Source organism: Lithobates pipiens, unplaced genomic scaffold, assembly GCF_037356315.1.
Source record: "Lithobates pipiens isolate NorthernLeopardFrog02 unplaced genomic scaffold, aLitPip1_a1.2 Scaffold_18, whole genome shotgun sequence".
Classification (NCBI taxonomy): domain Eukaryota; kingdom Metazoa; phylum Chordata; class Amphibia; order Anura; family Ranidae; genus Lithobates; species Lithobates pipiens.
The window spans coordinates 416,021,639-416,048,189 of record NW_027507758.1 but is presented as its reverse complement, the minus strand read 5'-3'; the positions used below and the strand labels follow the sequence as shown (position 1 = coordinate 416,048,189).

Sequence of the window (26,551 nt, the reverse complement as noted above, 5' to 3'; positions counted from 1 at the left end):
CTTTGAGAAATGGCTTTCTTCTTGCCACTCTTCCATAAAGGAGAGATTTGTGCAGTGTACGACTGATTGTTGTCCTATGGACAGACTCTCCCACCTCAGCTGTAGTTCTCTGCAGTTCATCCAGAGTGATCATGGGCCTCTTGGCTGCATCTCTGATCAGTCTTCTCCTTGTCTGAGCTGAAAGTTTAGAGGGACAGCCAGGTCTTGGTAGATTTGCAGTGGTCTGATACTCCTTCCATTTCAAAATGATCGCTTGCACAGTGCTCCTTGGGATGTTTAAAGCTTGGGAAATCTTTTTGTATCCAAATCCAGCTTTAAATTTCTCCACAACAGTATTATGGACCTGCCTGGTGTGTTCCTTGGTCTTCATGATGCTCTCTGCGCTTTCAACAGAACCCTGAGACTATCACAGAGCAGGTGCATTTACACAGAGACTTGATTACACACAGGTGGATTCTATTTATCACCATCAGTCATTTAGGACAACATTGGATCATTCAGAGATCCTCGCTGAACTTCTGGAGTGAGTTTGCTGCACTGAAAGTAAAGGGGCCGAATAATTTTGCACGGACCACTTTTCAGTTTTTTATTTTCTAAAAAAGTTTAAAATATCCAATAGATTTCGTTCCACTTCACAATTGTGTCCCACTTGTTGGTGATTCTTCACAAAAAATTAAAATTTTATATCTTTATGTTTGAAGCCTGAAATGTGCCAAAAGGTTGAAAAGTTCAAGGGGGCTGAATACTTTCGCAAGGCACTGTGTGTATATATATATATATATATATATATATATATATATATATATATATATATATATATATATATATATATATATATATATATATATATATATATATAAAATTACACCATGTTTTGAAGAAGGGTGCGATCTGTATTAGCCCGAAACTGTTATGATGATGGCCTATATACTTTGGATGTTTTGATCATATTTTTCATGAAAACATTTTTGTGCCGCAATCCCTTCTGGTTGTTTCCTATAATATAAGCCTTTGGGAGGGCTTGATTGTTTGCACTTGTTACTTCGACCAATGTACACCTCACCTAATAACTGCTATCACTTTATTACATGGTGTTTAACTTTTACTTTAATATTAATTTACTCACCTGTTTTTAGGATACATGTCATCCATAAACACATAGAGCTGACAGTTGTATAGCCTGTTCAATATTCAGACAATTTTGGGCTATACATATTGATTCAGCTCATAAAATGGCTACCTTCTCTACATTCTATTAAAACACGAATACATTGCAATGACCAAAGAAAAAGTAAGCTCTAGACTTCTCCCAGTTGTAAGGGCCATGAAAACCCCCAGCCTATGTGTGATCTCTTTATGTCTAGCTTAATAGTGAATACCAAGTTTACTGCGAAACGGCAACAAATGAAACACCAGCCGTTTTTATAGTTAATTCTATCTGTGGTATAAATATCTGGGACCAGCTTTTATATAAATTCCTCATTTGTTCTAAGTTTATTTTGTTTATAATTATATATTTAAGATATGGCATATACCCCCCTCTCCATACCACATCATATAACATATAATAATATATCATACAATGCTAGTAGTGTTTAGTCAAATTCAACTGGGCTTGATCTGTAACGCAGCATTTATGTCCACAGAGGTAGCACAGCCACTTTGATCCAATCACCATAGAATGAAAACATGCTGATTGTGCAAAATCAGATGGTAGGTGTGAAAGTTGTGATACCTCCCTGTTTTAGTAACATATACCCAACCTTGGTGTCTGCGTGGGTGTCAATTACTCAATTTACATGGCTAAAGGTGTTACTTGCTGTCAAATTGATGGCATTGAGATGTTAAAAAGGCATTAAATGTGGAGGACAGATGTGTCAAAGCCTCCCACTCCTGTTCAAGGTTGGTTGTTTCTTTATCACTCTTGTGAACCAGTGGTTCTCTCGGTTCAAAATGTGTACCTCCCTGTCCCTGTAATGTGCAGAAAGACTGCTGAGTCGACCTGTAGAAGTTGTCCTCCTTTGTCGGGTGTTTTGTTTCGCCCCTCTAATGTACAGATCTTTGCGTTCGCCACTACACCACCCTGCATATACCAAAGTATTTTGCTTGTTTGGGTGTTGGGTCTTTAGGATATACAAGCTTCTGTCTCAGTGCATTGGTGGGCTTGAAGGACACTAGGATGCAATGTTTGTTAAAGATCCTTTAGAATTTTCCCGATACTAGCTACATACGAGATAAATATATTATTCTGTGCTCTGCTTTTGCCATCTGTTCAGTGGTCCTCTGTTTTTGCCTGACTTTTTGGTTGTTGTAATGAAATCCCAGCCTGGGTAGCCATCAACTTTTAAAACACTTCTGATATGTCTGTGTTGTTTGTCTTTAGACTCAGTTTGCTGTTGCCATCCCAGGCAGAGTTCTAAAAACCCCAGTTTGTATTCCAGTGGGTGGTTGGGGTCAAAAAGCAAATAATGATCTGAGAAAGTAGGTTTCCTGTAGACCTCAGTGTCCAAGACACATGGTCAAAAAAGGGTAATTTGACATTCTGTTTTTTTTCCTATATAAACTTGATGTACTTGTCCACTTTATTTCAGTTTATTTGTTCACAAAAAGCTTGTAGTTCCATAACTTTCACACCTCCCAATTTTTTCTTGGACAATCAACATCTACACATTCCATGGGGATTGAATAAAGGTGTTTGTGCTACCGTGTAGATATAAATTCTAGGACATCTTCCTTGTACTCACTAGAACTAAACCAGTGGTTCTTGGAGAAGCTACAAACCATCCTCAATATTACAGAACAAGTCCAATTGAATATGGTTTATGATTATTGGCTATACCATGACCTGGATAAATGAGAACCTTTACAAACATATTGGCAATGATTTGAGGCTATATCCTCTGAATCTGGTGTGGAAATATGAGGAATAGCAAGAAAACTTGTGGATTACAGAAGCCACCTATGCTTCAACCTCAGATGATGACATGTACATACCCCTGGGTTCCACAGTAAAAGATCAGAGTGCCAATATAATTTTAGAAAGAACCCAAAAACAAATAAATGAGGTGGTGATACAGACCCATTTCACTACTGATGCTTTGAAATGGAAAATGTATGAAATTAGTTTGAAAAAAGTTTTGAAAGTCTTAGCCAAGAGACTGAACTTTACTGTGGCACCCTGACGTGTTCATGTGGTAGAAATAATAACAAGTACATATCAGTAGAAGAATCTGAACAGCTCCATCTGTGAGTTCTGGTGGTCCTGACCAGTGCCAAAGCATCTTATTTCAACTTGACCCCACTTGAAAGCAGGGTTATTATATCACTTAGTAAGAATCTGAACATCACCATGCTTCTTTGTGGTTACCCAGACTGGACTTTCATTAAAACATCTACAAGCAAAAAACACAGTACCATGGAACACTGGGGTAATGCAGAACACACAGAATAATATAGGCATTCTGTATGTAGCTGAAGTGTCAAAATAACCCAGAATTTTAAGCCCAACCATACACTAGGACAAATGCTTGAACACCCTAAAGACCCAATATACAGATACCAGCAAAACTTGGTATATTCAATACAGTGTAGTGAGGGATGCAAAGATAATATAGATAATATAGCTATGTTGGGCTATAAAAAATATAGCCCAACATAGGAGGGCTAATTCTACATGTCAAGATGTAACAGTCTTCCTATACCTATAAGAACAAGAACATTCTTTCAATTACAACGAGGTGAACATTTTGAACATCGTGAACAACTGGTTTGGAAGAGGTGTGAAAGAGGCCATCTATGTCAAAAAGGAAAAACCATCCCTGAACAGTTTGTCTTCCACAATTAATGCCGCTTTAACATCTCTGTCCTAGCAATTTGACAACAAATCACACTTTTAGCCAGGTAATAAGAGAAAGTAACACTTATGCAGATTTCCTGACACCAAGGATGGGATTATGTACATCCTGTTCTTGGAAAATCTACTCATTCTATGGTAACTGGATTAAAAAGTGTCTGTGCTACCTCTGTGGATATACTGTAAATGCTAGTATGTAAAGTATATACTGGACACCCATTAGAACAGAAGATATTAGAACAGAAGATATGGCTTGGAGAAGCTGTATAGAACAATATAGAACAAGTCCAATTGCATGTGACTAAAAATTACTAGCTATATAAGGACCTGGATTAATGAGATCCTTCATAGACATACCTCATACATCAATAGCAAATACAGAGCCTAACATATCTATTGGGGAAACATTATACATTTTATAATGATAGGAAAATTACCCTTTGTACTCGTTTTTAGCCATAGTGCAGGTCTTAACAGCTTACCTCACGGACTATTAATGTTCCTTCTCTGGAGATGCTTCTGAATGCGTCGGACTGGGAGGTTTCAAGACCCTGTGTCCCTGTATTATATGGCTCATTGTTTCCAGATCCTCCTGTTGGTCTACATTCAAGCAAGAATATGAGAAGTCACTTTACCATTTACTGAAACCTCACATTGTACAAGGGCCAACATCAAACATACAGCACAAAAGCACAGTTCAAGGTAAATATAACAGTAACACAGTAGCTTTGGTGAGCAAAAAATAAGGAAGCATTATTAAATAACATTTTAAAAAAAAGGTTAAGCTCACATTTGATTCTGTTTTTTTTTTTTTTTACGTTTTGGATAAAATAAATAAGGGTTAGACTTTCTGTTTGGAATTGTATGCAACCTTCATTTAATTTCCTCTTGCAGTGACAAACATGTCATTGAGCGAGGAGAACACATAAAACAATAAAAACTTAAAAAAATATATGTTTTTGTTGGAAACTCTGTCTTAGTTGGATAGACTTCTCATCACTTCCCATCCCTATGTCCCATGTCATCATAAAGTGATTTTAATTGCTTCAAATATGGACATACAAAATAAAGTAAAAAAACCTGCAATAGGTTCTAAGCCTTCTCTACGTAATCCAAAAAAAAGCCAATTCATAAAAATTGTGTTTTAAATTATGAGGTACGCGGACAGAATCACCAACGTCTCTTCTTGTATCTCTGTGCTTTCAGAGGTGACCTCTCCTTTCCAGAGTATCTGGAAATCTATGACATCTCACGCCACCGCCTGCACTGACAGGAGTCCTAATCCTCCTTCTGTACTGTAACCTAAACTAAAGGGCAAACTGTCAGAGTGAGACTTTGTGTAATGGACACAGCAGTTGAGTGGATCTCTTAGGTGAAAATACCACAGATAATTAGTCTCTGTGATATTAAAAAAGCCAGTGGGCAATATGAACAGACACATACTCGTAACTGACATAAGTGCACTCTATTGTTTGTGCATGACACAATAGTAACATAAATATAAGATCCCTTGATAGTACAAGTGCAGTGAAACATACAGATGGTAATGTAGTTTCATTATATGTAAACAATTTCAGAAAATACTATGTATTCCTGAACCCAGCGCTAAATGGATTACCTCTACTAGCCCTACAGCAGCTGTTATCATAAAAATGCAATATAAAAAAACATATGTCTGATCGGAAATCACACATTAACAGTGCTACTTAAAACTAACCACATAAGAGCTCTCAGTTTTTCATTGCTGCGCATGAAAACACATAGCATTGAATAAAATCGCATGCATATAAAACATTAAATATTCAAATATTAAATACTGCTCTTGCTTCATACACCACAATGAATTTCTATTCAATATATCACTTAGCACCTGCATGCACAAGATTTTATATTTTTACTACTCAGGTGTATATCAGTATTCATGCAATCAAAACAATTTCTCAGTGTCCATATAAATCAATGGGCCAGATGGAAGGGGGTGTAGCCAAACTGAGTGTCCAAACAGTTCCCGATAGTGAGAGTGTCTATTCTTTATCCTCTACACCTTCACCGTTCACACCCTGTGCACTCTCCCTTAGGTGGCTGCTTACCAGAGGGTCTATGCAATAAGGCTCTACTAGGACTGTTTCTCTGCTTGTATCGGCTCTTCATTCCTCCACCACTGGTCTCATTCACGTCAATAGCATGTAAGGATACACATAAGGCTCAAATAGTGTTATACCCTTTATTAACATAGCCAGTGCCCCACATACTAAATGCGTTTACATTAGAAAAACTTTAAAATCAGTATGTCATCGTGTCACAGATCACAGTTATGTCTATCTCACTGCCAGCCGGTTTCTCTTTACACAGGTTTGGTCAGATGAGTTTTCGGGAGACACAGAATGTGTCTCACTGCTATGTCGCATGGCCACGCTCTGACACGTTTCGTAATTCCGTCTTCAGAGGACATGGCCACGCTACTCCACCGTTTGCTTGAAACCATGACAAGGCGGGTATCTCCGATGATGTAAAAGTCTGCATCAGCGGGATCCATCCCGCCCCTCGTCATTAACAGAGAGCCTTATCAGTGTTCACCCATCCATCCCGAGTCATAATAGATAATTACAACCACGGTGCTGCCTGAATTACTCTGGGTGCAGGGTCCAAATACACCGATAAGCATAACTGTCTTGAATTTAATTACATTTTTTGTAACTAAGAAACAGCATTGATATTTTATTGATTGTTTGATATATGATGATATTTGTGATGTAAGGATTGTTGTATCATAAGTATTACAAGTTCAATTGGCTGAGCAAATGGGTTATATCCTTTTTGCGGTAAGCAAGAAGAATTAATTTACACTCTGGTATATATGCTATATTGCGGCATTGCTATAGCAGGTTGAAGTTTTAGAAGACAGTTATGCTTATCGGTGTATTTGGACCCTGCACCTAGAGTAATTCAGGCTGCACCAGTATATTGATGCAGGCAGTGCTTACATAAGTCTAGGGATGTCGCTAACTGGCACAGTTCCATCCTGGTTTTCACTCTCGCCATCTTCTTCTTCACTGCTCTCAGATTCCTCACTAGATGAGGAGTAGTCAGTCACCTTCTTTATCGGTCGGTTTGTCTCTTCAATACGTAATTCTCTCAACTCCTTCGCCAAGGCAGTCAAGTCCTGAAAAATAATTCACATCATAATTCAACCAAAAAAATGACACAGTTCTGTGTAAAATGAGCCGCCTCCTTGTATATTCACTTGCATTAAAGTCAGCGAGAAAGTAGCTGAGCAATGCAGTTACACACCCATTTAAACAGACAATGCTTGAAGCAAAAAAGAACATCACGAGCCAGTCTTACTGACAGACGCAATTTCAACCATTATGTGCCTGGTGCGCAGAACAGATGGATACACTTTCTGTGAAAACTAGAAATTCCTGTCATAGTTAGCTGGAAAATATTTTCCTCTTTTGATTGAAGTCCAAGACAATTCACATTTTGAGCTACATACAATCTGTGGTAAATTTTTATTTTCTTATAGTCTAACATTAAATTAAAGTGCAACAAGAAAAGAGCATTTTCTCAGCTTACTATGAATTTGACATGATAATAAGACAGCACTGTTTTTATTTTTAACTGTAACATCACAGCCAGCAAGTCTAAGATACAGTCAGTGTATCTAGGTCATGCTTTAAAGCAATGTAGGTGAGGTAGTGGTAAAGCATGAAGAATCTGCAGTAGATGAGTTGGTTTGTTCTGTGGAAGAAAACATGCACATGACGAACAAAGCATTGGCCTTACCATTTCCCCCTATATTAGTGACCAATGTAGCCGTCAATGCAATCATAAGCAAAGGTTTCAAGGAAAAAAAATATTCAACATTACCAAATTCAATAAGTGTCACCATTTATTTATTGTCAAACAGCCCTACTGTCTGGCTCTTATAAGAAATGAGACATAAACCTATGAGAAATATCTAGCAAAGCCAAAACACTAATCATAATCTTTTATATGTGAAATAAGATTGCAGTTTAAAGAGCAGATTAATACAAATACAGTTTTTGCATTTACTAAATCAATGCTGCTGCTTTGAGTAATCAACAGGAAAAAAGCAGCTACATGGATTCCTAGAATTTCTTTGAATCTATGGCAGAAGGCTGCACTGATTTGGAGGATCTAACCATGCTCTGTACCTGGATTCTGAAGATAATTACAGTGGCTAAGTGGTTAGCACTTCTCCCTAGCAGCACTGGGTGTCATTAGTTCGAATTCCAACTATGACACTACTTGCCTGGAGTTTGCATGTTCTCCCTGTACCTGCATGAGTTTCCTCCCACACTCTCACACAAAGACATGTTGGGAGGTTAATTGGCTCTAGTCTAAATTGGCCCTAGTATACAGTATCTCACAAAAGGGAGTACTACTCCCCTCACATTTGTATTAATATTTTATTCTATCTTTTCATGTGACAACAATGAAGAAATGACACTTTGCTACAATGTAAAGTAGTGAGTGTACAGCTTGTATAACAGTGTAAATTTGCTGTTCACTCAAAATAACTCAACACACAGCCATTAATGTCTAAACCACTGGCAACAAAAGTGTGTTCTTCAGTCTTTTTAATGGATATTGAAAAAAAAAATTTAATTTATGTTACCTTATTTGATGTGTCATACAATTTGGTGTTATTAGAGGGGTAGCAGCTATTTTAATAAAAGTGTATAGTTCCAGTGTCATACCAACGACTCCTCCCCTATTATTATTATTACTACACTATATATGGTCATTTGCTTGATGATACTTGATTAATTTACATAATAGGAACCGGTTGAGGAAAAAGTTGTTTTTAGTCTACTCTGACCTGTAATAAATAATTATGCACAGCCTTGTTTTTAAATTAATAATAATCAGGACACTTAAATGCATGCAAAAACATGCGACTTTATCTCATTTTCTGACTGATTTCCTTTTGTTTATGTCTAAAAAACAATATTAGAAATTTGCTTGTACAGAAAAAAATTCCACCCTGCTCCTTTGAATTTTCTCATCACAATGGCCAAAAGTGACCATCGAAAATCAAGCAAAGGCTCAGAAAATGAAACATTTTGAACAAAATTCTACTACTGTATGGCCACCTTAAGAATATATTCTATTCCCATGTTAGACATCAAAACCTTACTGTTTTATAAAACTAATGGTTCTAAGGTTGAAGAGTCAATAAAAGCGCTCTGTGGGACTTTATCCATGAGATCTGACACCTGCCATGGCCATTATTAGAGGTCTTATTACTGCTGCATTGCATGTTTTTTTTAAGTATTGAAAATGCAGCAGGAGGAGTTGAGCTCCTTCTGAATCAATAGGAAGAGAAGGACTCCATGTCAAATTGGGACTGTGATTGAGGGATATCTTTAATAAGGGTTTAAGACATATAAACCAAGTGAAACTAAAATATCAGTTTTAAGTGGACTAACCCTTAAACTAAACAAATACTTACAGATTAAAACCATTATGTAATTAGCACTAAATACAGGGGTTTGAAGTCCCTCATATTGAAGTATAGGTTATTGCTGCATGAGTGTAATCTTCTATTTAACTATTTCTACCCAAACTACAATATACTGTATATGGTTAAACTATGCATTCATAAATAGGCAAAAAAAAAAAGAAGAAGAAAAAAAAAAGAAGAATTGAAAAGCAACAGTAACTGGACTCAATAAATGTCTTCCACTACTTATTTGACTATACAACAAATTGCCTTATGGAATTTAAAAAATTCTGAGTAATGTAAACACTACTTTAAAATATTCTATATCATAGAAACCTACACATATGGTGAGTCTCATCATGAACAGGTCAAAATATTGTACAAAATATTGCTGCTATTACAGTGACATTACTATTTTAGACTATTGCCATTAGGTATAATGGCACGGTCACTGTCAAAGTAGTAACATAATAGCCAAACCAACTGTACTGTCCACCCTAAGATCGATCTAATGATTCTGCTGGTAGATGTACTAATTGAAATTGCAAAGACAAATCCATTGCAAAAAATTGGATCATATCTACTCCTAACTTTACCCAAAATTGACTAGTACTAATAGAACTATTATTTTATTTTTGGGTGAAGAGTAATGGGGGACTATGCATCTATCCAAATACACATTGGCATATTATCATTTCACAATTTTTTTGCAGTGAATTATATATTCCTTTCTCTATATTGGTAAGCATATAGCAATGGATCTTTTTATCTGTATGGAATATTAGGTTCAACTTCACTGTTGTGTGTTGGGTAAATCAAATCCTACATATCTCAAAGACCTATGCTATGAGTATGAGAAAAAAGTCTGACAAAAGGCAAGAAAGATTTTCTTACCGTCTTATTTTTAGTTTTCACCCTCCGCGGCATGATCTTTCCATCATCCGCGGGCAATGCCTGTGTGATAACAGCCTGTAGAGAAGTATCAAGTGGGGACATCAGGAAACTTGGGATTATTATTCTGTCCCGAGTTTCTGACTAACCCGAAACAAGCACAGGAAATAAACATTTTTTCTGTATCATACAAATGAACATCCATGGATCAAAAAAAGGTGGTATAAACAACTAGGACATTGAATCATGGGGCAAATCACATCTTCTTGTATTAAGCACCACGGAAATGGACATGCCTCCCAGGCATGCAATAATCTAATAACAGTTAATACACATGAACATCATGAATACCATGTAGGGCTGATTCTGGCAGATGCGTATAAGATTCATGATAACATTCACATGCTAAGTTAAAATACTGTTTTTCACAATGTTCTAGTGTGTACTGCAGTAGTAAGTTTAAGACTGCAATTTAGAACTTGGTTAGCCAGGCTGAAAACGTTCAGCATATTGCATTCTGTTATTTCATGATAGATTACCAGAAGACTACAAAGCGACCTGCTATGAAACAGTAATAGCGTAACATTTAACCAGTTTCCGACCAGCGCACGCCGATGTATGTCGGCAGAATGGCACGGGCAGGCATATTGGCGTACAGGTACGTCCATTCTTTAATGCCGCCCTGCCATCACGAGCGCGCCACCGGCGGGGAGCTCGCGTGCTGGTCAGGAACCCAGTGAGTCCAGTCGCAGGTCCCATGGACTCGACCGCCACGGGCATACCCGCGATCGTCTCACGGGGCGGCTGAACGGAGAGATGCCGTCGTAAACAGCATCTCCCCATTCTGCCTAGCAACTAGTGACGCTGATCTCTGCTCCATGTGATTGGAGCAGAGATCAGTGTTCACTAAATGAAAGCCCAGCCCCCAACAGTTAGTAACACACCCCTAGGAACACTTAACCCCTACACTGCCACCCACTGGTTAACCCCTTAACTGCCAGTGTCATTTACACAGGAATCACTGCATTTATATAGCAGTGATTGCTGTATAAATGACAATGGTCCCAAAAATGTGTCAAAAATGTCCGATTTGTCCTCCATAATGTCGCAGTCACAATAAAAATCGCTGATCACCGCCATTACTAGTAAAAAAAAAAAAAAATTACTAAAAATGACATAAAACTATCCCCTATTTTGTAAACGCTATAACTTTTGCGCAAACCAATCAATAATCGTTTATTGTGATTTTTTTACCAAAAATATGTAGAAGAATATGCATCGGTCTAAACTGAGGGAAAACACATTTTTTTTTATATATTTTTGGGGGATATTTATTATAACAAAAAGTAAAAAAATAATGTGTTTTTTTCAAAATTGTTGCTCTATTTTTGTTTATAGCGCAAAAAATAAAAACCACAGGGGTGATCAAATAATACCAAAAGAAAGCTCTATTTGTGGGAAAAAAAGGACGTCAATTTTGTTTGGGAGCCACGTCGCACGACCGCGCAATTGTCAGTTAAAGCGACGCAGTGCCGAATCGCAAAAAGTGGTCTGGTCTTTGGCCAGCAAAATGGTCCGGGGCTGAAGTGGTTAAAAAACTATTTAAAGAAAATGTGCAAACACATTGGGAAACCAAACTTGAACGATTTCAGATGATTATTTAACTTTTGTGTGGTGTACTGTGCTTAGGATGCCAAAATTCACCTATATTGTTACATATTTCAGTGCTGCTACTTACATAATAAATCCCCAAAATGTTGTGATATTAATATTAGCGTACCAACCAATAATCAATTCCACAGTAGCGCAATCACTGCTACTATGCAGTAGACAATCATATATCTGCAAGTCATATAATGAAATGTGAAAATAATACAAAATATTAAAACATTTCTAAATCATACAAGTTCATGCAACTGTCAAACTAACCATGTATAAATCAAAAATAAATCTTAAAAGTGATTAAATTCAGGAAAGTTTGTGATTAACAATCCACTCTCTGTGCGAGTAGAGTCAGGAATAATAAACCTTATATCCACCACCAGTGCGATTAAATAGAGCCGCCTCTCCTATGGAAATGCACTCACCAGACTGAATTGCCTTTCACTCCCATGGAAAGGTAAAACAAGCTTTTAGGTCAATATCCACCTGGTAGTATCACTCCACAATCAGCAGGTCTCATTTCATCGCATGTGTGTGTGAGAAAAAAAAAGCCTCCAATAGTGCATTAATTCCATAAAACATTTATTAAAATCCAAATAAACCACTCACATTTAAAATTATCTTGTACATTGCATGTAAATGGGTAGGTATCAGATAGGCAACAACTCATCCCAGTCTCACCACCTCCACACTGGTATCAACTGTCAGTGTAGTCACCTTCCACACTCTCCCATAATCAACACATAAACCGTGCTCCGCATACCCACATCGTGAAGCTTTTCATTATTTCCGACTTCATCACTGTGACAGCAGCGATACAGGAAGCATCAGGTCTGCTCTCTACTGCAGCCACATACTTCCTCTAGCGCTGGCTCTGTTCTTCACACTGATGCTTGGGGATGGTAAGTGGGCCACTTGACTGGACTTGTCCCCCAGGCCTAAAGCTGCCAGCCCTCCCCTGGATACTACCAGGTGGATATTGACCTAAAAGCTTGTTTTCCCTTTTCATGAGAGTGAAAGGTAATTCAATCTGGGGAGTGCATTTCCATAGAGGATTATTCCTGGCTCTACTCGCATAGAGAGTGGACTGTTAATCACAAACTTTCCTGAATTTAATGACTTTGAAGATTTATTTTGGATTTGACAGTTGTATGGACTTATTTTGAAATTTTTGAATATTTTGTATTATTTTCACCTTTGATTATAACACTTGCAGATATATGATTGTCATAGAAGCAGTGTTTGCGCTACTGTGGAATTGATTATTGGTTGGTACACTAATATTCATATCATAAAATGTTTTGGATTATTTATCTTTACTGACAAGGAAGACCTGAATAAGGAAAAATTGACACATGGGGGGTTATTTACCAAAGGCAAATCCACTTTGCACTACAAGTGTACTTGAAAGTGCAGTCGCTGTAGATCTGAGGGGGACATGCAAGGAAAATAAAAAATAGCATTTTTGTTTGCACATGATTGTATGATAAAATCAGCAGAGCTTCACCTCATTTCAGATCTTCCCCTCAGATCTAAAGTGATTGCACTTCCAAGTGCACTTGTAGTGAAAAGTGGATTTGCCTTTAGTAAGTCAACCCCTGTGTGTATCAGGTGGTGAGGAGGGTTTGCATGTCAGGTGTTATAGGGTCAGTTTACTATGTGTTACATAAGGTTATATCATGGCTGATCATTTGATAATAAGCAATCTTGTACCTATGGGTATCCTCAGCATCTAATAAAATGTAACTTAAATAGTTCTTGCAGGATGAGCTAGTTCTACCAGGCATGAATTAGGAGTTTAGCAAAGAAACTTGACCACTCAATAAATCATTTAACATGTATGGTAGACACAAAGCTGTTGTGAGCTTCTGCCAGGATGTCAACTCTACATGGTCTCCTGGATTTTCATCCCTGTAAAATAATTGCTCAGGTTAGGTGTAAAATGATTGTGCAGCGGAAGGACAGAAGACCATTTTCCTGGGTTCTTCAACTGCATTAAAAATTACATTAAGAGGAAGGATGACATGTTGATACTGCAGACTGAATTAGATTTGACGCTTCCTTGGATGATGCTATATGCATACTGCATGAAACAATCACTTATACAGGGTGACACTCGGTCAGATATCACATTTAGAAAATCTATAATGGATTTGTGATTACATAAGCAAATGTACTACATGATTGCCTGTTTGTGATTTTTTTTTTCTTTGGGCCACAAGTTGTCCATCCATGAGTACACAGAGTAGACCTGTACAATTATGAGGCTGACAAACTATTCTTTATATTTCTCTGAGCAAACTCTTCTTTGTCAATCTACTTTTTTGTTTAACATAAATTTGCTTTTGTATACCAGCAATGGCAAGATAATAAATACATTTTTTAAGAGATTGGATTATAGAGGCTCTCCATCTTCACCTTCTGTTGAACATTCCCAGAACTACTGTTGTCCTTAGTTGCAAGGGATTCAAAATATAGTTAATCTCAACAGCCTTACAGACAGCAATATCTGGATTTTAGTTTAGCAGAAATCTTCAAAAGCACTACGATAGAAAACAGACAAACAGATAATTCCCCTGCAACTCAAACAGCAGCACACCTATATAAAATGACAGAGCAGCATCCAGCACTATGGAAAACTATTGAAGTATATGGATACATACAGAGGAGGGAAGAGATGGCATGCAGCTTTCGCTGTAGCTGCTTTCATCACCTTCATCCTTTTTAAATATTTAAATTTAATGAAAAGGAATGAGGAAACACGTGTACTTAGCAAGTTAAACTTCCAGCCACAGAAGTACAGTCCATTCGTTTCTCATCGCAGGGCATTATCAGCCACATGACAAAACACTTGAATGAAATAGCTTAGCACTGAACAAACCATGAATTGGTTACCAGTACGTGGTTTAGATGGAGGATTGTGAGTGTGAAATGAGAGTGCAGAACTTTCTGGTAATGACTGAATATAAAGTCTAGGGTGAATATTACATTGTAAACTTTAAAATATCACTAACCTCATCTATTGCTTTCTTATAGCTCTGAGCAAGGGAATGACAATCAGCATCGGAGAAAGCAGAGCAGGTCAAGGGTAAGCCACAGGGAAGGAAGCAGGTAAGAAATACAAGTGTTAGTTTGGTGCTTACCAAGCTTGGTATATGGGCAATACACAGCCACATGCTTGCACAGAGTATGTAAGACATAGTGTGCAATAATTGCAACATTACCGACACAAAACGTAGATGCTGTATTATTACCAGCTAATGCTACACTTCACTTTGCCACTCACTACAGAAGACATTTATGTAAATATAAACCCTGAGATTATATTCGTTTCTAACTGATATTAAATCATTCTATGACATCCAAATAGCCCTGAATGACATGTAAGCCTAATATACTGCACCCAGACACACTTCATGCAGTATCTCTACTGTGCTATCCCAATGAAATGGGGACTGTAAGATTTCATTCTCATAACAAAAAAGAAACTGTGCTAGAGCGTCAAATTAGGTATTGGACAGTAATGTAACACAAGCACAAATGTTAGTATAGGGTCAAATACAATATTTAAAGCAGAAGTTTAAAGTGTAATGGAATTTAGAAAAGTTAGATAATGCAAATATTAGAATGAAAAAATGTTTAGTTATATCATTTAGCTAAAGGTATAAAAATAGGATTTTTAATACAGCTTACCTGTAAAATCCTTTTCTTGGAGTACATCACGGGACACAGAGCAGCCATAGTAATTACTATGTGGGTTATACACCACCTATAGGTGAATGGACACTGGCACACTCAAAGATAGGAAGTCCCCCTCTATATAACCCCTCCCATACAGGAAGCACCTCAGTTTTGTAGCAAAGCAATGTATATCCCAGCAAGAGGGGAGGGACCTGTGCCCAAAAGCAGCATCCTCCTGCCGCCTTATATCCATCTGGTAAAATGTTGTAAATGTATATACTGACAACCATGTTGTGGCCTTGTAAATCTGAGCCATAGAGGCCTGATGACACATTGCCCATGATGCACTCACTCCCCTGGTAGAGTGCACTCTAATTTGAAAAGGTGGAACCCTTCTTTTCAATCCATAAGCCTGAATTATATCCTGATGAATCCACTGTAAAATAGTTGATTTTGACGCTGCCTGCCCTTTTCTGGGACCTTCTGGCAGCACAAACAAAGCATCAGTCTTCCGCATCTGAGCTGTCACATTGAGATAGATCCCGACAGCTCTCACATCGAGAGAATGCAACAATTTTTCTTCTGCAGAGTGAGGTTCTGGGAAAAAATAAGGCAGGGAGACATTTTGGTTCAAGTGAAAACTGAACACTACCTTAGGCAAAAAGGTTGGGTGAGGACGCAACACCTCCTTGTCTTTAAGTATGGCTCTTTACAGGAAAAGGCTGCCATTTCTGACACTCTGCTTGCTGAAGTTACTGCAACCAAAAAGCCTTGACAACCAACTTCCTTGTCAAAAGGATCAAGGGAATATGGCGCAAAGGCTCAAAGGGTTGTCTTTGCAAGACAAAACTAGATTCAAATCCCATGGACACAATAGCGGCCTGACTGGCGGAGTTATACAAGTTACCCCTTGTATAAAGGCCTGGATTAAAGAATGCGAAGCAAGCGGCCTTTGAAAAAATACTGACAAGGCTGAGATCTGACCCTTGAGGGTACTCAAGGCTAGCTTTATTTCTACCCCAATTTTAGGAAGGCAAGAACTCTTTCTATGACATACTTTTGGGGATGCCATCTTTTGTCATCACACCAGGAAATATAGGACCTCCTGATCCTATAATAAATGGCCCTAGAAGCCAGCTTCCTTGCATTAATCAGGGTAGTCACCACTAAGCCTGAAAGGGCTTCAATAGCCAAACCATTAAACTTAGTGATTGTAAGGCAGGATGGAATACTGGTCCTTGTGAAAGCAAGTCTGGATGGGATGGAATAGTCCATGGTTTTCCACTGCCAAACTTATGATCTCTGCATACCAGGATCTTCTGGGCCATGCTACCAGTATCACGGCTTCCCTTCCTCCTTGATCCTGCGTAGAAGCCGTCGTAGCAGCTGAACTGGGGGGGAATGCATAAATCAGTGAAACCTGATCCCAAGGGGTCACTAGCGCACAGCTGTGGCATTGTCAGATTGTATCCTAACAGGACATCCCTGCAACCTTGAACTCCATGATATTAGAGCCAGACATGCTGTCCGAATCGCTAGAATGTTGATGGGCAAGGCTTTTTTGGTTTCTGATCACTTCCCCTGGACAGTGGCCTCCTCCAGAACAGCTCCCCAACCCAAGGGGCTGGTATCCCAACCCAAGAGGCGGTGGCTAACCCGAAGGGCAAGGCCACGAACTGAAAATGGTGCTGTTCCAGCTCGAACCGCAGACATTTCTGGTGAGCAGGGCAGATTGGCACATGTAGATATGCACCTTTGATGTCTATTGATGCTTGAAATTCTCCTCCCCTCAGAGAGGACAAGACCGACTGTATTAACTCCATGCAAAAGGAGCGGATGGTTAGGAACTGATTTAGATCTTTGAGATATAGAATGGGTCTGAAATCTCCATTCATTTTTTTCCCCTCTCATTCTTCCTTTTTTGCTTTTCTTTTCTGTTTTTCTTTTTTTCTTTTTTTCTTTTTACCAGTATCTGTTTTTATACCACTTCTTGTGAGTATGTAACTATATTAGTGAGAGTTTTTTGCTTTGCCAATCTGACTTACCAAGAGTCCTTTACTCTTATGCCTCATTTACATATTGTCCATTTACACGATTAGTATTGCTATTTAACCACTTAAGCCCCGGACCAATTTGCAGCTAAAGGACCAGGACCCTTTTTGCGATTCGGCACTGCGTCACTTTAACTGACAATTGCGCAGTTGTGCAACGCGGCTCCGAAACAAAATTGGCATCCTTTTTTTCCCACAAATAGAGTTTTCTTTTGGTGGTATTTGATCACCTCTGCGGTTTTTATTTTTTGCCCTATAAACAAAAATAGAGCAACAATTTGAAAAAAAACATTTTTTTGCTTTTTGCTATAATAAATATCCCCCAAAAATATATAAAAAACATTTTTTTTCCTCAGTTTAGGCCAATACGTATTCTTCTACATATTTTTGGTAAAAAAAAAAAAAATCGCAATTAGCGATTATTGAGTGGTTTGCGCAAAAGTTATAGCGTTTACAAAATAGGGGATAGTTTTATAGCATTTTTTTTTTTTACTAGTAATGGCAGCGATTAGTGATTTTTATTGTGACTGCTACATTATGGCGGACACATCGGACATTTTTGGAACCATTGTCATTTATACAGCAAATCAGTGCTATTTACATGCACTGATTCCTGTGTAAATGACACTGGCAGTGAAGGGGTTAACCACTAGGGGGGCAGGGAGGGGTTAAGTGTGACGTGTGTTTTTTTTACTGTTGGGGGCGTGGCTTGGCATGTGACATCACTGATCATCTTTCCCTATAATAGGGAACAAATGATCAGTGACAGCCACACAAGGAAGCACAGGGAGAGGTTTGTTTACACATACCTCTCCCCGTTCTTCAGCTCTGTGACCCGATCCGCAGGTTCCACGGCCACGGAGCTCACGACCTACGGCTAGGCACTTAAAGAGCAACGTACCTGTATGTTGATGTGCCCAGCCCTGCCATTCTGCTGGCTTAAATGTGCAGGAGGCGGTCCTTAAGTGGTTAAGATCACCACCATCACCTGTACCCTTGATGAAGTCACATGTGTTGTGACGCAACTAGTTGGGAGGAGCTTGGTGACGTCACTTCCTGTTATGGCCGTGACCAGAAGTCTTTTCATTTGTTGGACATTTTTTTGCTGTCGGACCTGCTGTTGCCATTTTTATTGTAAAGGAGTTTTTAGATTTTTTTTAATAAATTACTTTTAAACCTTTAAACCTACTACACTATGGAGAGCCTTTTTATCTTCCATCTTGTGGATTGGGAGAAACTTTTTTCTAGGAAAGGACCGTGGAGACCAGAGTAAAAGTTACAGCTTCAACAGGCTGGTCGTTTATTGTTGCCCCACCTATAGGATTGGGAGAAAACTTTCTTCTAGGAAAAGTCCGTGGGGACCAGACAAAAGCTGCAGTGATCCCTTGAAAGCTTTGAGGAAAGCTTCAACAACAGGCTGGTCGTTCACTGCTGCCCCATTAGTCCCATTGGGGTCTATCTATAAGGTGAAAGGCTAGTACTACTGGGGGAGGATTGCATAAAGACATGTTTACCATCTTACATCTTTAATTTGGACTCTTTCACCTGTTCTTATCCTCATTATCTACTCTGATTTATATTTTTCACTTTGGAACTGATCATCTCTCTGAGTCACCAGATTTTTTGGGATGTTGATTACTCCTGGGAAACAATTTACTTTTAGTTTAGTTTTATGTGATACACTTTACTGGATTTCATTGCATTATTGCTCGTATATTATGGGATGCACCTTTTAGGACTTTGAACACTTTTATATGAGTTTATATTTGCCATGAGCATCTGAGAAATTCCTTTTCTTTTTTGACATGCTATATTAGCGCTACTTCACTACACGTTATACATAGTCCTAAGTCACAAAATGCAGAGTATACACAATATGCATCCACTGCTGAGCTGTAGTCCAGCAAAAAAAATGCCGCTATCACTGCTCAGCCTAATGCCCAGTAGGCCTGCCTCTAAATCACTGTATCCATACCCATACAGTGCTTACATGCCCCAGTATACTCTGTGTCCCTCCGTCAGCCACCAAACTCTTTACAGAGGCAGAAACTTTATAGCCACTGAGCCTGCACCATGCTACGTGCATGCTTGCCCCTAACGTGCATGCAGACCATGCCTAAGCCACACCCCCTGCATCTTATGGTGGCCTTTTAGCAAAGCTGATCCCCACGCGTGTGTGAACATTACCAGGATAGCTCGGGTAAAAGAGGGGCTGCGTTTACCATGGGGGGATGCCAGCTGCCCCCCTCCAGTTGCCAGAACCAGCCTCTGGGGGGAGGGCTAGGAGGCGGAAGGTCCCAGGGTCTCAGACAACTTACAGACCAGGATGAGGGGTAATGTTGTCTCCAAAAGGAGTGCTGCTAGACACAGAAAAACAAAGCAGGACAAGTAAACACCAGGTATGTTTTTTTAAATTTTTTTTATTTTTAAAACGTACAATTACCGCCACAGGATACTGCTGGAATACACAGCCAGACCCAATCTTCACCCATCACAGTGGGCCAGGTCTTTGAACAGACCTTCAAGGACCGGGTCCCCCTTGCATACTGGGGTCCACACCCTTGGACCTGTATAGCACCCTGCCAGGACAACCTTTTATTTAGTCATGTATCCAAGGGCCTGGATCCCAGGGTCAAGCCCTCCAAAGAGGAGCATTATAGGCAAAACCTTGCTTCTTCTACCTCGAGGCTCTGGTGCCATCCATTTTGGCCCTTCTTTTGCCTCTTTGAATGGATCTGACTGCATAGCCCCTTGATCCTGGCAAAGATTTTTCCAACGTGGCTATCTATATTGTAGTACTTCAACCCACCATGACCATCATCTTAAGACACTGGCAAAAAAAAAATGGGAGGTACTTCCTGTATGGGAGGGGTTATATAGAGGGGGACTTCCTGTCTTTGGCTGTGCCAGTGTCCATTCACCAATATGTGGAGTATAACCCACATAGCAATTATGGCTGCTCTGTGTCCCTTGATGTACGATAAAGAAAAGGCGTTTTCCAAATGGCATTTTTACAACCTACGCAAAAATATAACAAATGTTAGGATGTCTGCTATTAGTGTATCATTATGATCTTAAGGTTAGCTCTCTATTTTGGTGGGCTAGGTCATGGTGATTGATCCAATCACATGCATGCCCGGGCTCAATACTGCATATTAGCAGAACTCAGATTATCTTAAAAAGAAAAGTACAGTACATTTTTAGTGAGTGTTAATTTGTAGTATGACTCACATTTTACAATCTCACGTTTCCATACTTTTGTAATTTTATTTTAAAAATGTGTAGATTTGCTCATAGAGTGAGCTTGCACTTCAGTGCAATTACTGCTAAAATATTACCCCCATAAAGGGCACATTGTTTTTCTGATAATTTGACATACTCCTAGCCTTTGTACACACGGTCGGACATTCCGACAACCAAAATTTTGTCCGAAACTGTTGCATACACACAGTCGGACAAAGTTGTCAGAAAATCCGATCGTACTTAACGTGATGACGTTATTTCGTTAGGATGGGACTACGTTCAGGCTAGTAGCCAATAGCTTTGGTCTAGGAATTTGATCTAAGCATGTGTGGCACTTTGTCCGATCGGAATTCTCTACACATGATCGGACAAAGTCCGATCGGAGCATGTTGTCGGAAAATTTTATAGCCCAGCTGGAAAACTTGATGGAGCCCACACACTGTCGGATTATCCGACAACACGGTCCTATCGGACATTGTCCTTCGGAATGTCCGACCGTGTGTACAAGGGCCTACACTTATTGCGAGAAGGAGCAGCCAAACTACTGTGCAGCATTGCAAAGCAGGAAAAAAGCCTGCATGTATAATGATTAAATATGGCTGCCTTCATAAACATACATGATTACAATATAAAACCAGAAACAATGCATTTAAATTAATAATATGTATTGATGTGATTAACCACTTTAAGCTGCGCTCTTTTACATTTTTACCAACATGCTATATATACAGTAAATGTATACAAATTTACAGTATCTAAACTTGCAGCTGGCAGATACTGCCTACTCAAACAGTTAATTTTGCCTTTTTATTAGGATATTTTTGCTCATCTATTTTAATACACAAAATATCACTGTGATGCATTACTAAATAAAACTGAAATTTGGTTCAGATTTCTTAAAATTTTTGTTACAATGCCACATTAGATTATTACTATCTCATTGATGACCTGTGTGGTAAAAACACAAGTCTTTTCTATACGCACTAGAATGCCATCATATGAGTTTATTAAATTAGATTAAATTAGATTAACTAGATACTGATGATCACCTGAAGTGGATCTAGACTCAGGCCACCTTATCTTATAAGCAGTATAACATAACTCAGATGTAATTAAAATAGCACATGCAGTTGGTAGCTGCTCTTTTGCTAGGCCCACATTTTCCGTTGGACTTTGTTCTTGTAGACAATATTCATTTTGCTTCTATCACTGATGACACCAAATGTAATGTAACCCGGTAACCAGAAGTAACATTGGGCAGGGTCTGTCTTTCAAATTCCTGATAAGCTCTTTTGAGAAGTAGTGAGTGGCTAGGCATTGCCATGTGTTACAAAGTGCTCTGCTGCTTTTAATCAGGAAGTATATGCTCAAGGTTCATATTTTCTCTAATTTGCTTTGTCTCATTAAACTATACGAATGACAGCTAAACTTTACATTATAGGCATATGTCCACTTTAAGTTCATAAACTACGCCTGAAAACCGTACATGAGTCACATGCCCCCCAGTGCCTTTTACTTACATGAACCCAATCGTTCTGGTGACAGGGATGAACACAGTAGCTCCAGCTGCTGTCTTGGGTCCTCATTGAGTAGGTTGATTGTAGCAGGAGCCATTGGCTCTCACTGCTGTCAATCAAATCCGGTGATACGGGGAGCCGGATCCTACTGTCTGTGTCAATGGACGCAGCAGCAGGACTCGGGAGTTCGCCCACACGAGTGCCCCCATGGAAAGCAGCTCTCCGTGGGGGCACTCAAGAAGAGGAGGAGCCAGGAGCAGTGCCTCAGAAGAAGAGGACCCTTGCACAGAAGTGGCAAGTATGACATGTTTGTTATTTAAGAAAAAAAAAAAAATGAACCTCTACAACCCCTTTTAATAAAAAACATTTGTTGCAGATTCCTACTTGTTTCTGCTCTGAAGAAAAAGTTGTTTTTGACTTTTTCCTTATCAATAAGCTGATGCACTTGCAGAGTTCTAACGAGTAAAATGGAAAGTCTGAATCTGTTTAAAAGTGATTAATCCTTTGGGAGCATCTCACCAAAAGTGAGAAGTTTCTGTTGCAGAGGACAGGATGCCTAAAATCTGACCTGTAATTTAGTGGAGACTTCTGGGAAAATCAGTGAGTCAATCACACAAGAATCAAAAGACATTTTTGGAGGCACTCTGTACACCAACGGTGTATGAAATACCTCCAGGTTGCCATACTGCATTGAATTTTACAGAAAATTAGAGTGCTGTGGATTGAAAAGGAAAGGTAGTTTTTTAATATGGTAATTCAATTAAAATATGACTTGTGTATCAATTATATATGCTACAATATTGTTTCTGCTATTTTGTTCTCACGAAAGTGGAGGTAACCTTTAACAATTCTAACTGCACAGACCAACCATGGTAGTATATAGTGACATAAAGCACAGGCAGATTTCATGTTCCCTACCTCACAACCTTATCATGAGTTAATTGTCCTTTAGTAAAATACAGGTATGTTGAAGATAAGTAAAGATTGTAATTTGTAGCATGTAGAGCTGTAATACCTTAATAAACAGAACATTGTAGGATGAAATACACCTGTGACAAAGATTTTATAAGATTAAGCAGTAAATACAGCTTGCAACACTAAAATTACCCCAAAACCGAAGCTATCAAAGATGAATAAACCGAGTTATTATGAATTTCATTCACCCTCCCTATTTTTTTTCTTTGCATTCTCCAAATACAGTCATTAAAAAAGTCAGGTTTCAAATCATAATAATAACATTAGAAACGATTTAATAATATAAATCATATTTAGAGAACATACATTATCTTTTGTGTCTAATGTTTGCAATGTAGTGCTGTATGTCATTGCAGAAAATTAATATAAATAAAAAAAAATTATTAAACAGTTAGGCTTCCCTAAACATTCTGCAGTTATATCTCTTAGGAATCGGTGGTGAGATCTCTGAGAAGATCAGCGCTAAGGATGAGCTCCGACGTGTTCCCACGCTCCACGTGCAGAGCCCGCCAGGAAGTCGGCGCAGCGCTGCGCTAATCACAGGCAGTGAGACATTTCCCGATGTGCAGCTGCAGAGATCGGGAAATGTCTCACTGCCTGTGATTAGCGCAGCGCTGCGCCGACTTCCTGGCGGGCTCTGTACATGGAGCGTGGGAACACGCCGGAGCTCAGCCCTAATCAGCACACTTGTCGCAGCAGGTAAGTGCCACTCTCACTGTCCTATTTCTTTATGTGTTTTATATTTTAGGGTATACAGGAAGAGGAAGGGAACATTTACAACACTGATATGGGTGGATATAAAGCCAGAACCATGGACAAGATGTCCTCTAGCAATACTGTACTCCAGTTTGATAAAAAAAAACATTTAAAGCTGAATTCTGCAATACTTTTAAAAACCACCTTTACCAGTGGGATGCTGTACATTCCAAGGGTTAAATGGTTAAGTCTAGGGAAAGAGGAATAAGCTGCAATACTTGCCTTATTCTTCATACCTGTGGCAGCTAGCCTCTTCTCTCAGAAGCTCCAAATCTTTGGTGGGCTTTTGCTGTCCTCAGATGCAATGCAGGACTACTGGTCCTGCATTGTACATGATGACATAAGGGTGCAACTGCTGGATGGAAAGCTGGAGAGGCTGCTTTGATAAAAAAAAAAGTAAGTATTACAGCCTATTCTACCAACTCCCTAGACTTAAAGAGGAGGTCCAGCCCCCCCACGAAAAATTAAAAGTCAGCAGCTATAAATACTGCAGCTGCTGGCATTTCATATTAGGACACTTACTTGTCCAGGGAGCCAGCGATTTTGGCTGTCGGGTGCAGCTGCCGCCATTCCTAGTACAGGAACCTGGCAAACCTGGTAAGGGAACCGGCCATCTCTGGAACTGGGGAATGGTACCTGTCAAAAACAGATACCTGTTCTCCCCCATGCCACTTCACTTTTGAGTGGAACTCCGCTTTAACAAGCAACTTATGCTGCGTACACATGACCGGACTTTGACAGCAAAGGTCAGACGGAACGAATAAGCCGGACAATTCGATCATGTGTGGGCTTCATCGGACCTTTGCTGTCTAAAAATCAGACAGACTTTAGATTTAAAACATGTTTCAAATCTTTCCGATGGACTCGAGTCCAGCCAAAAAATCCGTTCTTATGTATGCTAGTCCGACGGACGAAAACCGACGCTAGGGCAGCTATTGGCTACTGGCTATGAACTTCCTTATTCTAGTCCGGTCGTACGTCATCACGTTCGAATCCGTCGGACTTTGGTGTGCTTGTATGTGGCCAAGTTCATTTGTTCGGAAAGTCCGTCGGAACTCCACCGAAAGTCCGTCGGGGAAGACCATCGGACCTAGTCCCTCGAAAAGTCCGGTCGTGTGTACACGGCATAACTCTTGCAGTGTAGGGCAGCACACTGCAAGGTCATTTTTTTCTGCTGCCCAGACTGAAGCTTTAAAACTCAGGGTACGAGATATTGCAGATGAAAAGGTTTGCACTTTATTGTAGAAGTGAAAAAGCTTAAATGAAATAGTAAATTCCTAAATAGGAGCAGAAATCAAAGCTTGTATTGTTATGGCACTATAGAAATCCAAAATTACATACAGTTTAAGTTTTCCTTTACCTCTAACCTGAAACTCTTCAAGAGCTCTGTTTGTGAACTGTTCTTCTAAGCTGCCTTGTGTACCTTGTAACCTCAGCAAGAGGCCCTTCTCATCCTCTAAAATTGTGAAAACTATCATCACCACTCTTAAACTTACCTACTTATTAAATGTACCTGTTAATATTCTCTTGCCTTGTCTAACTAAATACCCTTGCGTCTTGTTCATCAAGATCCTTTACTCATATCAGCTGTCCTAAGTATAATAAATGTAATACTGTGGTCAGATTTGATTTAAAGTCCAATTCTGCAAGCTGAGCAGGTAACAACCGCTAATACCCTCTGATTAATATACCATGGATGACCATTTTAGGATTCTATGGGTAATCTTTTTCATACAGGGGTTTATGTACCATTGTTGTACTAATAGTTACCTTAATGTGAGCTATATAGATAGAAACATATAAGCTTCTATTGCCGACTTGGTGTAACTGCCTATATTTAAATTTTCACAAGTTCCCTTTAAACACCTAGGAAACGTTGCTGTTATATCGTATGTCTTATATCTTATGTCTCCAGTTATGTTCTGTATATTGACCACACCAACTATTTTTAACCCTTTCATGACTAAGCCTATTTTTGAAATTTGGTGTTTACAAGTTAAAATCCATATTTTTTGCTAGAAAATTACTTGGAACCCCCAAACATTATATATATTTTTTTAGCAGAGACTCTAGAGAATAAAAAGGCGATTGTTGCAATATTTTATGTCACACGGTATTTGCGCAGTGGTGTTTTAAACGCAACTTTTTGGGAAAAGGGACACTTTCATGAATAAAAAAAAAAACAGTAAAATTAGCCCAATTTTTTTGCGTAATGTGAAAGATAATGTTACGCCGAGTAAATACATACCAAACATGTCACACTTTATAATTGCGCGCACTTGTAGATTGATGACAAAGTACGGTACCTAAAAATCTCAATAGGCGACGCTTTAAATTTTTTTTACGGTTACCAGGTTAGTGTTACAGAGGAGGTCTAGTGCTAGAATTATTGCTCTCGCTCTGACGATCGCGGCGATACCTCACATGTGTAATTTGAACACCGTTTACATAC

General features: G+C 39.0%; 1 protein-coding gene across 18 annotated transcripts in view; it reads right to left on the bottom strand.

Annotated features, from left to right (window-relative positions):
• The window catches only part of TNIK (TRAF2 and NCK interacting kinase), a 367,731-nt gene that overhangs the window by 37,402 nt on the left and 303,778 nt on the right, over positions 1 to 26,551 (bottom strand). For 10 of the 18 annotated variants that reach the window (XM_077487992.1, XM_077487975.1, XM_077487978.1 and 7 more), the window contains 4 exons: positions 14,891 to 14,914; positions 10,218 to 10,292; positions 6,838 to 7,016; positions 4,336 to 4,453 (listed from right to left, as the gene is read on the bottom strand). In XM_077487992.1, the coding sequence (XP_077344118.1) occupies positions 4,336 to 4,453; positions 6,838 to 7,016; positions 10,218 to 10,292; positions 14,891 to 14,914 (396 nt within the window). The remainder of the gene's footprint in view (positions 1 to 4,335; positions 4,454 to 6,837; positions 7,017 to 10,217; positions 10,293 to 14,890; positions 14,915 to 26,551) is intronic. The other 8 variants (XM_077487979.1, XM_077487980.1, XM_077487987.1 and 5 more) reach the window with 2 other exon arrangements.